Source organism: Phacochoerus africanus, chromosome 3 (assembly GCF_016906955.1).
Source record: "Phacochoerus africanus isolate WHEZ1 chromosome 3, ROS_Pafr_v1, whole genome shotgun sequence".
Lineage (NCBI taxonomy): Eukaryota > Metazoa > Chordata > Mammalia > Artiodactyla > Suidae > Phacochoerus > Phacochoerus africanus.
This window is the reverse complement of record NC_062546.1, coordinates 81458669-81474929: the sequence shown is the minus strand read 5'-3', so window position 1 is coordinate 81474929 and position 16261 is coordinate 81458669. Positions and strand designations below refer to the sequence as shown.

General features: G+C 38.3%; 1 protein-coding gene across 3 annotated transcripts in view; it reads left to right on the top strand.

Moving 5' to 3' along the window:
* The first annotated feature begins 1865 nt into the window (after nucleotides 1–1865).
* CCNT2 (cyclin T2) overlaps nucleotides 1866–16261 on the top strand; it is a 47854-nt gene continuing 33458 nt past the window's right edge. Inside the window, exons 1-2 of one of the 3 annotated variants that reach the window (XR_007133943.1) lie at nucleotides 1866–2065; nucleotides 2892–2973. Coding sequence is in view for 2 of the 3 variants with exons in the window: in XM_047772061.1 (XP_047628017.1) it covers nucleotides 1908–2065; nucleotides 2892–2973 (240 nt within the window). In the remaining variant the exon portion in view is untranslated. The remainder of the gene's footprint in view (nucleotides 2066–2891; nucleotides 2974–16261) is intronic. The other 2 variants (XM_047772061.1, XM_047772062.1) reach the window with 2 other exon arrangements.

Below are 16261 nucleotides of genomic sequence, written 5' to 3'. Positions count from 1 at the left end.
ATTAAAACCTCGGTATAATCACTTATTAGTTCCAGTTTGTTTTTAATACCCTGAGATTTTCTACATCACAAATTATCCATGAAAAAAAGTCAGTTTTATTTCTTCCCGCCCAATCTGCTTACCTTTGATTTCCTTTTCTTATAGGACTTCTAGTACAATGTTGAAAGGGGTGGTGAGAGGGGACTTCTGTGCCTTAGCAAGAAAGCTTCTAGTTTTTCACCATTATGTATGATGATAGCTGTAGGATTTTTTTTTTTAATAAATGTTCTTTATCAAGTTGAAGAAGTTCCCCTCTATTCCTAGTTTTAAAGATTTTATCTTGAACGAGCATTGGAGGTAGACACACTCAAAACCATTTAACTTGGTTTAAGTCAATTTATCCTTGACTTGGTTTAAGTCAATTTATCTTATTCTAAGCAGCATAAGATGCAGGGCAAGCAAGACAGTTAAGTTATTTAGACAACTGGTCATGATAGTTGCCTACCAAATCAATAGCTGATACGGGTAGGCAGAGCCAAGCGACATGAGTACACTGAGCATTGGAGATGGAAAACGATGACAAAAGCCTGGAGTATCAGTTGCCCCTTCCTGTACTGTAATCTTTAACAAACAGCTAAAATTTAAAACTTAGAAACTTCTATTCATACACAACAGGCGTTGGCTCGGAGCCAGGGACCCATCAAACCCGAGTTGAGCTCTGGGGAATTTTCTTTCAGGGACTGGAGAAAAAATTAAGCTACAGATACAAGTGATGTTACTTATTAAACTGATTTTTTTTTTTTTGCCTTTTCTAGGGCCGCTCTTGCGGCATATGGAGGTTCCCAGGCTAGGGGTCTAATCGGAGCTGCAGCCGCCGGCCTACACCAAAGCCACAGCAACGCGGCATCCGAGCCGCGTCTGCAACCTACACCACAGCTCACGGCAACGCCGGATCCTTAACTCACTGAGCAAGGCCAAGGATCGAACCCGCAACATCGTGGTTCCTAGTCGGATTCGTTAACCACTGAGCCACGATGGGAACTCCAAAACTGATTTAAAACAAAACAAAACAAAACAAAACTCAGTTCTTTTTACACTATCTGCTTCTCTTTAAACCTTCTCTTTCAAAGCACAGCGTAATTTAAAAACACGCTACCGATACAGACTCGAAACCTAGTTTAGAGATTCAGTTCCTCCGGCTGCTAATTGGATAACCTCCGGCAACCAATTTAACAAAATAAACCCACGGCCTGAGTGGCTGTGGGATTCAAACAAGATAATGTAGGGGGGAAAGCACTGAAGTTCGGCACAAAGGTGAAGCGTCATTTCTCAGTCACTCTTTCCCAAGGAGCTCCTTCCCAGAGCCGAGCGCTGGGCGGAGGCCATCTGGCGGGGACTCAGGACTCGGAAGCCTACGAGACTGCGCAAACTGACACTAGAAGAAAATGGAGGTTGCGATTGCGACAGAATGTTCTCCTCTTAAAGCGCCACCAGACGCCCAAGCCAAGCACCCGCAGGAATTCAAGAGTCCACGCCGAGGCTCCTGCCACCCAACTCGACACCACCCTCTCCCCTCTTCTCCTTCCAGCCCCTCCGCCCAGTCCATCCCAGACCCGGCATGCACCGCGCCGACCTTTTCCTTCTAGCCGACCCCCCACCTTCGGGCGCCTCCAAATGACAAGAGGCGCGGAGCATTGTGGTCCCGTGAACGAGAGCGAGGCCGGGGTCATTAAAAAGAAAGCAAAAGACTAGGGCGAACCGGTAGGGCGGCCCCGCGCGCACGCGCACGGGCGGAAGAGGGGGGTGCCGAGGGGCGGTGCGTCGTCTACGGCGAGCGGAGTGGGGCGGGGTCGCGCGGCCTTGGCGGGGAGTCCGCGAGCCGGGAAGGGAGGGGGGTGGGTGAGGGAGCGGGCGGAGGAGGAAGTGTCATGGCGTCGGGCCGTGGAGCTTCTTCTCGCTGGTTCTTTACTCGAGAACAGCTGGAGAACACGCCGAGCCGCCGCTGCGGAGTGGAGGCAGATAAAGAGCTCTCGTACCGCCAGCAGGCGGCCAACCTCATCCAGGAAATGGGACAGCGTCTCAATGTGTATCCTTTGCTATCCTTGGCCCTCCGTCGCTCACGCCCTGTTCCCGTCACTACTCGCCCGGTCGCCGGGCCTGGTACCCCGCGAACATGGCGCCGCCGGCCTTTGCTGGGCTTCGGCTGCCCCGTAAGGAAGGGAGCCTCGGGTTCGGGAATCCAGGACCAGCTGGCGGAGGAGGAGGGGAGTCCGGGAATGCGGGTAGGGAGGCTGCGTTGTGTAATCTGTTTGGGGCCGCGCGTGGTGGCGGCGGGGGATGGGAGTGCCGCCCAGGCAAGAGGGGAATCTTAGGAATTATCGCAGAAAAGAGGCGGCTGCTTCTACTTCTCTACTTCTCCTCGTCCGAGAAGGGGTTGAGAGCTACGCGGGTTGGCGATGGCTAAAGGCGTAAGTGTTCTCTGCAGCCTTTCCCCGCTCTCCTCACCAGTTTGATGGCGGTTCTCTTGTATCTAGAGAGCGCACCGGAGGTCTTTATGTTGTTGGCGTGGTCTTGTATGGGTGCGCGCGCGCGTTTGAGGTGTTTGATTTGAGGTTTAATCAGTTGTAGCCATTGATAAATTCTTTCGAGACTCCTTTAGTAGCAGTATTGGAGTGAAATGCTTAGCAGTTGCTGTAATTATTACTACTACGTAGTAGGTGTGGAGCTTTTTCTATCTCCCAACCCCCACCCCACCATCCTGCGGGTATTTGTTTATTATTACAATTTGGGGATCGGTTTTGAGTGAACGGGAAGCTTTGGAAAAGAACCGTAGATCGGGAATTTTCCTTCAGAATTGTTTTGGAAATGAAATCTTGTTTTTTCTCAGTTATTTCCTAAATGTTACGTTCCAGCTCTCAGCTTACGATAAACACTGCGATTGTTTATATGCACAGGTTTTATATGCACCATTCTTTCACCAAATTCAATAGATATGTAAGTACTATTTTATTGCCTATTTTTCCTACAAGCAAATTTTAAGGTAAATCGATACGCAGATCGATGGTCGTGGATTTTACTGCTGTATTTAGTGTTCTAACTAAACAGTGAAGGTGAATCGCGTGATAAACATTTTGCTTCAATTGCGAGGTTTCTGGTTGGTTGGTTTTTTAGTTTGTGATGACAAGTTGCCAGGCGCTGTATCAAGCTCTGCCAAGTCTTTTGAGCCAAAAGATAAATCAGAAACATTTCTTTTCTCAAAAAGTTATTACATTGGTATTCATTTAAATTTTATACTCAACATTTGAACAATTTTAGACAGTAATGTACAGTGTAATTTGGAAAAACCTAGTCATTCTGTTGTACATCTTAATTGTACTGAACTAATTGTTTCAAATACTGTGAATTGGGCTTAGTGTAATTGTAACATACTTTTGAAATGACCCTTTGAAAGATTTAAATGTTTAGCAGAAATATTTCATTTAACACAATTTGAGTTGTGAGAGGTTCCTGTTCTCACACTTTAAGTAAATCTTACCTTCCAAAACTAAGGCACTGATTTGGGACATAAACTGTAAATCCTGACAAATTGAGAAGTGGCATTTAGTTGAAATTTTTAAGTTATAGATGATGTCACTTCATTCTTTTCAGAGAAACATGCATACTGTGTTGTACCTGTTAACAAAGAAAATTGTATATTATTTAGAAATATTTAACTATTTCTCACCATATTTTTGCTCACACCTATATTTAGAATGCTCTTCTGAAAGGAGTCTGGAAAAGTGGACCGTGGAAGACTATGCAATTTGTGGATTGTCATTAGAACCTTTTAAGAAAACGGTCTTTTAAAAGGTCCTTTTTTTGAGTTGGAAGGGAAAGCCTCATAGTTTAGATTGACTCCTTTATTTTAATCTCTTCTGGTCATAAATCTGATTGGGTTTATCAGATTGGCATAGAGGTTTATCTTAAACAGTATATATTTTTGTGTATGTTTTGGTTTCTTGCAGTCTCCATTGCTTCTACTCGTCTTTTAAATCTCTGTGATTCTTGCTGTTTACATTTTCCTGTTATTTCTTGTACACAGAACTTGAGTCAGTGATAGTGTTGTGGAAGAGAGAGGAAGCCTTTTGGTAATAACATTTAGATTAAGAGAATTATATTTTTATTTATATTGTCTCCTAAGGTGGTAGTGAACTGACGAATACTAATATTATGTGACTGTCCTTAAGTAGCCTTAGAAAATGCTGATAGGAATCACAAATTAAAATAGTTCTGGAAATTCTTTATGTGGCTACAGATGTCTCTTTTGCTTACTTTTCTACTTTGGTGATGATTTCACCATAAGACTGTATTTTTCTTTTTGAACCCTCCCTCTTTCATAATTTGTCTCTATGGCCTACTTGGTGTGCGTTTGAAACAAATATCTTATAGCCAAAATTCACAGCGTTAACTTTAAATTGACTGGTGAGACCCAGGTAACCTGCATTCTAACTTTAATTGCCATCATTTAATATGAAATCCAGAGTATTCATTTTTATTACCCTACTTTCTGTCTTACGTGTGTGAAGGTTAACCTCACTGTTTTACATTGCGTTATTAGCACGATAATTGAAATCTGATGTTAATTTTGAGAGTAAATTGCATCCTTCGTATCTAAGCTTTTTTTTTTTTTAACTTTTGCTATTTTAACAAAAGTGGTTTAAATATTTGTCTTGATGCTCTTGCTTCACTCTTTTTTTTTTTTTCCCTATGCTTTTAGGGTGAAGGGGATGGTCTCAAATTGAATGAGTCACTTTTAAATTCATACTCCCCCACATCATTTTTCTTATAGGGTTATAGTGGAATGCCACAGTAAACTTGAAAAGCATAAATCTTCACCACAAAGTAAATTAAACACCATTCATTAAATTAAACCATAACAAGCTTAAATTTTAATATGCTGGTGACAAAATATATCTGGTTTTATAATCAGTAGGCATTTATTATATTAAATATTTGAAAATATTTATATGGTTTCATTTTATTTAAAAGTAAAAAAAATCCCGTAAAAGTCAAGTCGCTCTTGTATTTAAGAATAAAATTAGTGTCAATAGAGCTTTTATCATTGAGTTCTGTTTGTTTCTCTTTTAGAAGATTGAATGTTATCAGCAGGAAATAACTTTTATATGTAACCTAGTTAGATAAATCTATCCTTTGCTCGCTGGATGCAGTGAAGTTTATTAATTGTAATTGAGGGTAGTAATTGAAGAATGGCCTTGCTGGATCAAGCACAAGATAAATTTAGTAAAGTATAAAAAAGCCCTGGAACCAGCAATGCCTCTAAAGTATATACTGTCAGAGAGCATCTTCCCCAGTGTCAAATCATATAATAGATATTGACCCAGCTTCTCCTAGAAGATGTTCATTAGTTTGGTTACAGTGGGTTGTAAAGAGCCCACTCAGTGTATTTTTGTTGGTCATAGTCTATTTTCATAGCATCTCTCCAATTTATGTGGTCATTTTAATCTCCTCACTTTCCTTGGTTCCATTGCTTCTTTTAAGCTGCAGCAATTAAAAAACAATGTGCTAAATTTAAATGTATTTAGTTTTTTTTTTAAGGTAAGGGCAATATTCAGAACTACTGATTTTAAGGAATGACTACACTGACTTCTAAGGATGCATCATCTGTGTCATATCTGAGTTTCATTTAATACATCTATGTTAGACTAGTCAGCTGATACATATAAAGGAGTTTGTATTTGCTTTTGTTAAAAATTGATTACAACTTTTTGCTTTGTCTTAATTTTTTTCAATTGACTCAACTAGTAGATATCATTCGAAAATTTAAAAATATTCTTTTTGTATTCCTTGTCCTATAAAGACTTAAAAATGATTAAAGGAAAGCCACTCTTTTATCTATGTGGAGAAGTGTCCACAATCCCTGTTCTTCGTCAGGTAGCATTCTCCCATTATAATTTGTAATAATAATCTGTGTAGAAATTCATTTAGGATTTTTTAATAGTAGATTTTATCCAGTTTACATTAACTGTTGCTTCTTTATACTCAAAGTTGTTCATAAAATTGTCACAAATAGTTGCCATTTGTGAAGGAAAACTAACATTTTGAAAGAATTGGGTAGCTAAATATTTTGTTTAAATTTTCATTATGGAAGCCCTAAATTTCTCTCAAACATGGGAATCTAGATGTAAAAATCCCACCCTCCTTTAACCTGTATTCAAACTAGAAGGTAAGGACAGGGGGCACGGTTTGTTTCTTTTTTGGCTTAATCACCAGTACCTTACACAGAATAGATATTCAGCAATGGTTTGTCAATAGAATAGATCAAAGCTTCTTGCTCACAGGTGTGTTGAATGAATTCTTATACATTTTCCTCTAAAGTGTTTTATTTTTGAAAATGAACAAGCATATGGTAAATGAGAATAGTAGAAGGGGGGATATGATAAACCTCCCTCCCATCTAGACCCCCTACCCTGGAGCATTTTTGCTATTAGCAGTTTTTGTGTGGCCTTTCAGAAATATTTTTTTTTGTGAAAGCATATATGTATATATCTTTTTCAGCACAGGAAAGGGTTTTTTGTTTATTTTCACAGTTTTTAGATCCAGCATACACAATCCCCAGCAGCAACGAGAACATACAGAATTAGACTGGGGTTAGATGTCTAACCCCAGAAAAGGATATTGTAGATTGACCTGGTAGAACTCAATCAAAGGCAGTTTTATCCACCAGGAAAAACAATGTTTAGAGGATCCTGCGTTGTCACTGCAGCAACTGGGTCACTGCAGTGGCACAGGCTTGATCACTGGCCCAAGGAACTTCTACAAGCTGTGGGGTGGGTGCAGCAATAAATAAATAAATAATATTTAGAGACACTTTTGGTTGTTATGACCAGAGAAGGGGATATTACTGGCATCTAATAGTAATGCCAGTATTTAGCAAGGATGCTGCTAAACATTCTACAGTGCACAGGATAGCCCCCCAAAACAAAAGGTTACCTGGATGAGATGGAGAAAACCATTGGCTAACCTAAAGAGTTAAGGAGACTAAAGCTGTGTTATCATCACCTGATTAATTTTGCATGTTTGGTAAATTTTATCTTTTCCAATAAGAAATTGCCTATCATCTATAATAACTCAAAGACCGTAAGAACAAAGATCATGTTTGTAATCTTTTTCTAATTGGAAACTTCTTGGTATTAAATTTTGGTATTCTTAAAATTTAAATTTAGTTTGTTTGTAAATGTTGCTTTTCCATGAAGTACTTTCTTAACCTCTTACTTGAGCTTGTTATGAATTTCTTGTTTTCATGTTAGTAAATATTTTAGTAGTTTGTTTTCTAATTTTGTTGATGGGGTTTTTGGCATAAATTTTGCTGATCAAACCTACCAGCCTTTAATTTTGCTTTATTTCATTACCTTTATGTTTATCTGAAGATGTGTCTACCAATGTTTATTTACTGATTTTGTGGGAAGAGCTTTTTGTTTATTTGTTTCTCCTTAGATTTATTTTGGTATGTGGTTCCTAAACATTTATTTAATAAGGTTGATAGCCTCTTTCTTACTGCAGAAAAGGAAGAAAAAATTTTAAAGTTTAAATACTTTGTCTGAAGTCACCAACTTCCTGCATACAAATTACCAAATGCTCCTTTAAAATGTGCTTTAGTGGGCTGTACCTTAGATCAGTATAATCAGAATATTTGTGGTCCAACCTGGGGTTCTCTACCTTTTCAAACTTCCCAGGTGATACTGATGCTTGCTAAAGTTGAAGGCTATTTGTTTAAAATTTTATTTTCTCTTGTTATATTTTCCCCCATAATCCATTGTTAAGCAGTCAGCCCTCCATATCCTTGTGTTCTGCATCTGGATTCAACTAATTATGGGTCAAAAATATTTGGAAAAAATTCTGACAGTTCCAAAAAGCAAAACCTTACTTAGTTAACATCAGCAATGATTTACGTAGCTGTTGCACTGTATTGGGATTATAAGTAATCTAGAGGTGGTTTAAATTATATAGAAGGATGTGTGTAGAATATATACCAATACTATACCCTTTTATGTGAGAGACTTTAGCATCCATGATTTTTGGTATCTGTGGAGAGTCCTCTAACTAATCCCCACCTCACACACACACACCCCACCCACACACCTCCCATGGCTACTGAGGGCTGACTGTACAATGATCGTGGTTTGTAGGAGTTAAATCGGCATGTGTTTCATTCTTTTACCTGCTAAAGTAAAATGTCTTTGAAATCCAAGTGTTTGTTTATATTACAGCTTACTTCTACTTCCACCTTTTAATTTAATAAGGCAGTTAGTCTAAGAATAATCGTATGTTCAAAATCCATTAATACTACTGGGAAATACTACAGTGCTGTCCAGTAACTTTCTGCAATAATGGACGTATTCTGTACTTGTCCGTTCAAAATGATATATACTCATCAAACACATTTTTCTTGGATTGTAAATTTCAGATTATTAGTTTCAGTGATTTCTAAATTCCGTTTCAACTATAAATTTCATGGATGGAAATTTATTAAGGTCCTACTATGTAATAAAGTACTTAAGGCAGCTGAAGTATTATCCTCTTGAGATGCAATTACTGAGTGACTTGTCCAAAATCAAGGTAGCCATCATGTGATTGGCATTTGAACTCAGATCCCTTGTCTGATCCCATGCTGTAATTCTCACTTTTGTCTAATATGTTTAAGAAATGTGCCTAATATGTTTTAAGAAGTAAAGCACACTATTGATGCCAGCAATTTCTAAGGTGGAAATGAGAATACGAGGAATAAAAATACTCTTTAGAGTTCAGTTTGCTTACCTCGGTAGACAACATCCAATGAGGTTGTCTTTTGAATTGGGCCTGAAATTCCTCTTTGCATTTATGCATTGTGCTTCTCTATTTTTCTCTGTGATGCTTTCCCCTTCACTTTTCCTATGAGCCTAATTTGTCAGGTTGTAAGACTCAGGTGAAGTTCTAGCTCTATAAAGCATTCCCCAGATAACTCTGCTCTTTGACTTCTAAGTTTCTTTCTCTGACCTTATCCTTTGGGTCCTGTTATATCCTGTTGTATGTATTTCATCAACTCGGTGTCTTTTAATGCTATAACATAACTGTTCATATATGAAATGAAATGAGTTTTTTAAAATTGTTGTTGTAGAACGCAACACATATATAAAGCCACCAAATGTATAGCTTAGTGAATTATTTATAAGGCAAACAAGTTTGTAACTCAAATCAAAGTAAAGAACTTTGCCGACTACCCTAGAAGCACCTTCACATAACTTATCCCCATGTCAACCCTTTCTCTTCCACCATGAGGGAAAAACTTTGCATTCCTTGCCCATTGTTGAAAACTGATAGGTCTGTCAATGTAGAGGTTTCTTCTCCATCCCTCTTATTTATTTATTTATTTATTTATTTATTTATTTAGTCTTTTTGCCTTTTCTAGGGCCTCTCCTGCAGCATATGGAGGTTCTCAGGCTAGAGGTCTAATCAGAGCTATAGCTGCTGGCCTGTGCCAGAGCCACAGCAACGCAGGATCCAAGCCACATCTGTGACCTACACCACAGCTCACGGCAACGCCGGATCCTTAACCTACTGAGCAAGGCCAGGGATCGAACGCGAAACCTCATGGTTCCTAGTTGGATTCGTTAACCACTGAGCCACGTTGGGAACTCCTCTTTTATTTAGATTTAATCTGTTGACAGACCTAGGACATTAGACCTGTAGAGTTTCTACCTCTCTGGGTTTTGCTGATTGTATACTCATGGTACAGTTTATCATGTTCGTTAGTTATTGTATTCCCTGGAAATTGCCATTTGGATTCAGAAACTTGATGAGACTTGATTAGGTCCCATTGGCAAGGCTACAGGTTGTGTTACATTCTTTCATCAGGAGGCACCTAATGTGGTGTAAGCAGCTGTTGACATTTAATGCCTATGTCACTTCACTCATTGTGATAGTCTATTATTTCTTCTTTATTTTTAATTGTAATATTTTCATAGTGAAATGCTATGATTCATTTACTATTTGGATATCCGGTGGTACAAGTTCTTAGAGAAAAGGCGGAATAGATACTTGATTTTTGGCCTGTATTTACCACCTTTGTTGAGATGAAATTCACATAGCATGTATTTCACCCATTGAAAGTGTACAATCCAGTGATTTTTGCACATGTTCACAGAGCTGTGCATTGATTTTAGAAATTTTTATCTCCCCAAGAAGAAACCCCACACCCTGTAGTCATCTCCCCCCATTCTCCTGGTCCCCAGCCTGTAAATAGAATCATTCATTGTGTGGTCCTTTGTGACTGGCCTCTTTCTTGTAGTACATAATGTTTTCAAGGTTCATCTGTGTTGTAGCATATATCGGTATTTCATGTATTTTTCTTGCTGAATGGCATTATACCACATTTTGTGTATCTATTCATTAGTTAAGGGACATTTGGGTTGTTTCTACTCTTTGCCTATTACATGGCTGCTATGAACATTTATGTACAATTTTGTGTAGATGTATGTTTTGGTTTCTCTTAAATATATACCCAGGAGTAGATTGCTGGACTAAATAATAACTCTGCATACCCTATCGTCTGGGATGGTTTCCTCCATATGTTATGGCAAGATATTCCAGATTCATCTTGTATATTTTCTGCTCCACAACTGGAATGGCCATTTCTTTAAAAAACTGCTTTCTTTTAGTAGGAAGTAATATTTCAAAATAACAACCTGGACACTAGAGATACTCATTATTACTATGTTTGCCTGGTTTTTAGGCATCCTCCGTGAAGGAAATACATAATTCTATAAATATATATTTATTATACAAATCAACATTGTTTATTAGTCTTTCATACTTTAAGCATATGAATTGTACAAAGTATAAATTAACTGGGCTTGTTTTATATATAAATTATATTTATTACCTTAAATATAGATACATTTATTAATTCTTTAGGAATTCATTCTCATTCAAGCAACATTAGCGTTTTTTTACTTAACCTCTTTTATATTGCATTTTGATGACCCTTTCACACCAAAGATTTTAGTTCTGAAGGACATGGGATGATAGAATTTAAATATACCATAATCACCTGTTAGCTTTATTCCACATTACACGAGTTTCAGAACAACAATATAAGCACCATCAGTATAATTACTGAAAACAGTTTTCAAAAATTTTTCTTTGCTCTCCCCTCTCACCCCTGGTTTTTAAAAGTTGTGTATACATTGTCATAGATAGCCATTAAAAAACTCTCCCTTTTAATCTTCATTCAATCTTAGTTCTGCAAGTAACTTTATTTGAATTGCTCACTACCAGTGCTTATGTTAAAGTCACTGTGGTCATTTTAATTGAAGTTCTCTTGCAGATAGTGTAAACAATGTTGTCTGCATCCTTGCCTGTAGATAATAGTTTGTGCCCTTTATATCCAAGGTAAGTTTTGCTGGATGTAAAATTCTTGACTTGGAGTTCCCACTGTAGCTCGGCCGGTCAAGAACCCAACTAGTATCCATGAGGATCAGGTTTGATCCTTGGCCTCAGCACCCTGTGCAAGCTGCAGCTTAGGCCTGTGGCTGCAGCTCTAATTTGACCCCTAGCCTGGGGACTTCCATATACCACAGGTGTGACCCTAAAATGGAAAAAAAAAATTCTTGGCTCATACCTTCTTTTCTTAGATATCTAAAATATCTGACAACTCCCCCACCCCCTGCTTCTTGGTATAAAGTATTGCTGGCAATTTGGGTGGTGATCTAATTTTCTTAAATTTATTTTTGTCTGAATGGCCAAAGGATTTTTTTTTCCCTTTTATTTTTTATAAATTTATTCTTTTTTTTTTTTGGTCTTTTTCAGCCATACCCACAGCATATGGAAGTTCCCTGCACATGGAAGTGCCCAGGTCAGTGATTGAATCTGTGGCAGTACTGAATCCTTTACCAGGCCAGTGATTAACCTGGCAATGCCACAGAGACAGGCCAGATTAACAGGAACTACTTTTTTTCCCCTTTAAAATCTAGGATTATTTTATTTTATTTTATTTTATTTTCCCACTGTACAGCAAGGGGATCAAGTTATCCTTACATGTGTACATTACATTTTTTTCCCCACCCTTTGTTCTGTTGCAACATGCGTATCTAGACAAAGTTCTCAATGCTACTCAGCAGGATCTCCTTGTAAATCTATTCTAAGTTGTGTCTGATAAGCTCAAGCTCCCAATCCCTCCCACTCCCTCCCTCTCCCATCAGGCAGCCACAAGTCTATTTTCCAAGTCCATGATTTTCTTTTCTGTGGAGATGTTCATTTGTGCTGGATATTAGATTCCAGTTGTAAGTGATATATCATATGGTATTTGTCTTTCTGGCTCATTTCACTCAGGATGAGAGTCTCTAGTTCCATCCATGTTGCTGCAAATGGCATTATGTCATTCCTTTTTTATGGCTGAGTAGTATTCCATTGTGTATATATACCACCTCTTCCGAATCCAATCATCTGTTGATGGACATTTGGGTTGTTTCCATGTCCTGGCTATTGTGAATAGTGCTGCAATGAACATGCGGGTGCATGTGTTTCTTTTAAGTAGAGTTTTTTCCGGATATATGCCCAAGAGTGGGATTGTGGGGTCATATGGAAGTTCTATGTATAGATTTCTAAAGCATCTCCCTCCAAACTGTTCTCCATAGTGGCTGTACCAGTTTACATTCCCACCAACAGTGCAGGAGGGTTCCCTTTTCTCCACACCCCCTCCAACCTTTGTTATTTGTGGACTTATTAATGATGGCCATTCTGACTGGTGTGAGGTGGTATCTCATAGTTGTTTTGATTTGCATTTCTCTTATGATCAGTGATGTTGAGCATTTTCTCATGTGTTTGCTGGCCATCTGTATATCTTCCTTGGAGAACAGTCTGTTTAGGTCTTTTGCCCATTTTTCCATTGATTGATTGGCTTTTTTGCTGTTGGGTTGTATAAGTTGCTTATATATTCTAGAGATTAAGCCCTTGTCGGTTGCATCATTTGAAACTATTTTCTCCCATTCTGTAAGTTGTCTTTTTGTTTTCTTTTGGGTTTCCTTGCTGTGCAAAAGCTTTTCAGTTTGATGAGGTCCCCCTGGGTTTATTTTTGCTCTCATTTCGATTGCTTTGGGAGACTGACCTGAGAAATATTCATGATTGGGTGATGTCAGAGAGTGTTTTTGTCTATGTTTTCTTCTAGGAGTTTGATGGTGTCCTGTCGTATATTTAAGTCTTTCAAGCCCATTGGAGTTTATTTTGGTGCATGGTGTGCGGGTGTGTTTCATTTCATTGCTTTGCATGCAGCTGTCCAGGTTTTCCAGCAATGCTTGCTGAATAGACTTTCTTTTCCCATTTGATGTTCTTGCCTCCCTTGTCAAAGATGAATTGGACCATAGGTGTCAGGGTTTATTTCCAGGTTCTCTCTTCTGTTCCATTGGTCTGTCTGTCTGTTTTGATACAGTACCACACTGTTTGATGACTGTGCTTTGTGTTAGTATTTCTTGAAGTCTGGGAGAGTTATGCCTCCTGCTTGGTTTTTGTTTCTCAGGATTGCTTTGGCGATTCTGGGTCTTTTGTTGTTCCATATAAAAATCTAGGATTCTTACTACACCATGTCTTCATGTTGGTTCTTCTTGGTTGATGTGCCCAAGTGTGTGATGTGCTCTTTTTGTTGTTTTGTTTTTAATTTTTTTATTATAGCTGATTTACAGTGTTTTATCACTTTCTTCTGTACAGCAGAGTGACCCAGTTATACATTTATGTACATTATTTTTTTCACATTAGCCTCCATCATGTTCCATCACAAGTGATTAGGTATAGTTCCCTGTGCTATACAGCAGGATCTCATTGCTTATCTACTCCAAATGCAAGGTTGCATCTGCTAACCACAAACTCCCACTTCCCTCCCCCTCCCTCTTGGCAACCACAGGTCTGTTCTCTATGTCCATGAGTTTTTTCCTTTTCTGTAGATAGGTTCATTTGTGCCATATATTAGATTCCAGATATAAGTGATATCACATGGTATTTGTTTTTCTCTTTCTGACTTACTTCACTTAAGTGGGAATCTCTAGTTCCATCCCTGTTGCTGCAAATGGCACTGTTTTGTTTTTTTTTATGGCTGAATAGTATTCCATTGTGTATATGTCCCACGTCGTCTTAATCTGTTCATCTGTTGTTGGACATTTAGGTTATTTCCACATCTTGGCTACTGTGAATAGTGCTGCAGTGAACATAGGGTTGCATGTATTTTTTTCAGTGGAAGTTTTGTCTGGATATATGCCCAGGAGTGGGATTGTTGGATCATATGATAGTTCTGTATACAGTTTTCTGAGGTACCTCCATACTGTTTTCCATAGTGGTGATGTGCTCTCCCTATATGTGATTTCATCTTTTTTACTTATGTTTTATATTATGAGTCTTTTTTAAATGTCTATTAGTTTGGAGATGTGTTTTACATTTTTTGGTGTTTTTAATTGTAAAATATGCATAGCATAAAATGTATTATTTTAAGTATTTTTAAGTGTACAGTTCAGTGCCATGAGGTACCACAACCATCACTACCATCCATCTTCAGAATTTTATCATCTCCCCTCCCCCAACCCCTGACAACCACCCACTTTGTCTATGAATTTCACTGTGTGTGGTACCTCCTGTAAGTGGAATCTTAAAATATTTGAGCTTTTGTATCAGGATTATTTCACTTAACATAATGTCTTTTAAGATTCATCTTTGTTGTAGCATGTGTCAGAATTTCCATCCTTTCTAAGGTTGAGTAATAATTCCATTGTATATTTGTTGATCCATTTATCTATTGATGGACAGCTGCTGTGAACATGCATGTACAAATGCTTGCTCAATTCCTTGCTTTATTACTTTGGGGTATATACCCAGAAATGAAATTATTGGATCACATTGTGATTCTACGTTTAATTACTTTCTCCACAGCAACAGCACCATCTCATTTTCCAACTAGCAATACACACAGATTCCAATTTCACATCCTCACCTGTTTTTTGATAATAGCCGTTGTAGTAGATGAGAAATGGTGGTATATCATTATAGTTTTGATAAATTCTCTGATGACTGCTGATGCTTATTGGCCATTTATATACCTTTGGAGAAATGTCTACTCAAGTCTTTTGTCCGTATTTTTAGTTAGGTATCTTGTTAAGTTGTATAGTTCTTCATATACACTGGATGTCGATTGCTTTTCAGATGCATGATTTGCAAATATTTTCTCACATTCTATAGGCCAACTTCAAAATTTTTTCAATGCACAAGAGTTTTTAATTTTGATTAAGTCCAAATTACCTATTTTTTCTTTTGTTGCCTGTGCTTTTGGTGTCATATCCAAGAAATCATTGCAAATCCATAATTATGAAGCTTTTTTCCTGTCTTCTAAGTTTTATAGTTTTAGTTCTTTTTTTTTTTTGTCTTTTTGCTATTTCTTTGGGCCGCTCCCACGGCATATGGAGGTTCCCGGGCTAGGGGTCGAATTGGAGCTGTAGCCACTGGCCTACACCAGAGCCACAGCAACTCGGGATCCGAGCCGCGTCTGCAACCTACACCACAGCTCACGGCAACGCCGGATCATTAACCCACTGAGCAAGGGCAGGGACCGAACCCGCAACCTCATGGTTCCTAGTCGGATTCGTTAACCACTGCGCCACAACGGGAACTCCTATAGTTTTAGTTCTTACATTTATGTCTTGAGTCCATTATGAGTTAATTTTTGTTTCGCAAAATTTGCAAAAAAAAAAAAAAAAAAAAACCCCTGGCTATCCAGTTTTTCCAATGCCATTTGTTGAATTGTTTTTTAAGCGTTTCTTTTCTGGTATGATTTAGTTGCTTAAGCATCACTCTTCTAATTTTTTTTCTTACCATATCTTTGACCTATATGCTTTTGTCATACTTATTTTTGAGAGATTAGTTTTCCTGAGCTTTAAATAGATGTGCTTCAGAGGAGCTTTTCTAACTTCACTGTTATTTTATATTGTATTCAGAAGTATAGCAGGTTGCTTTCTGGAGTTCCTGGCTGTGTTCTCCCTCATTTTTATTCCACTTTGCCTGTACCCATCCTGCCAGTTTTGCTTTTTGAGGCCAGAGGATTTTCTTCAATATGGAGATTAATTTCAGAATTCAACCTTTTAAGCCTTACTCTAGGCTTAATCCACTTAATTGGAGTTGACAAAAATTTTCCCAGGTTTAGCTGCTGTTCTCAGATTGGTCCACCATGATTTCCAGTGAATGCTTGTTGGCTAGTTTGGGTTCTTTTTTTTTT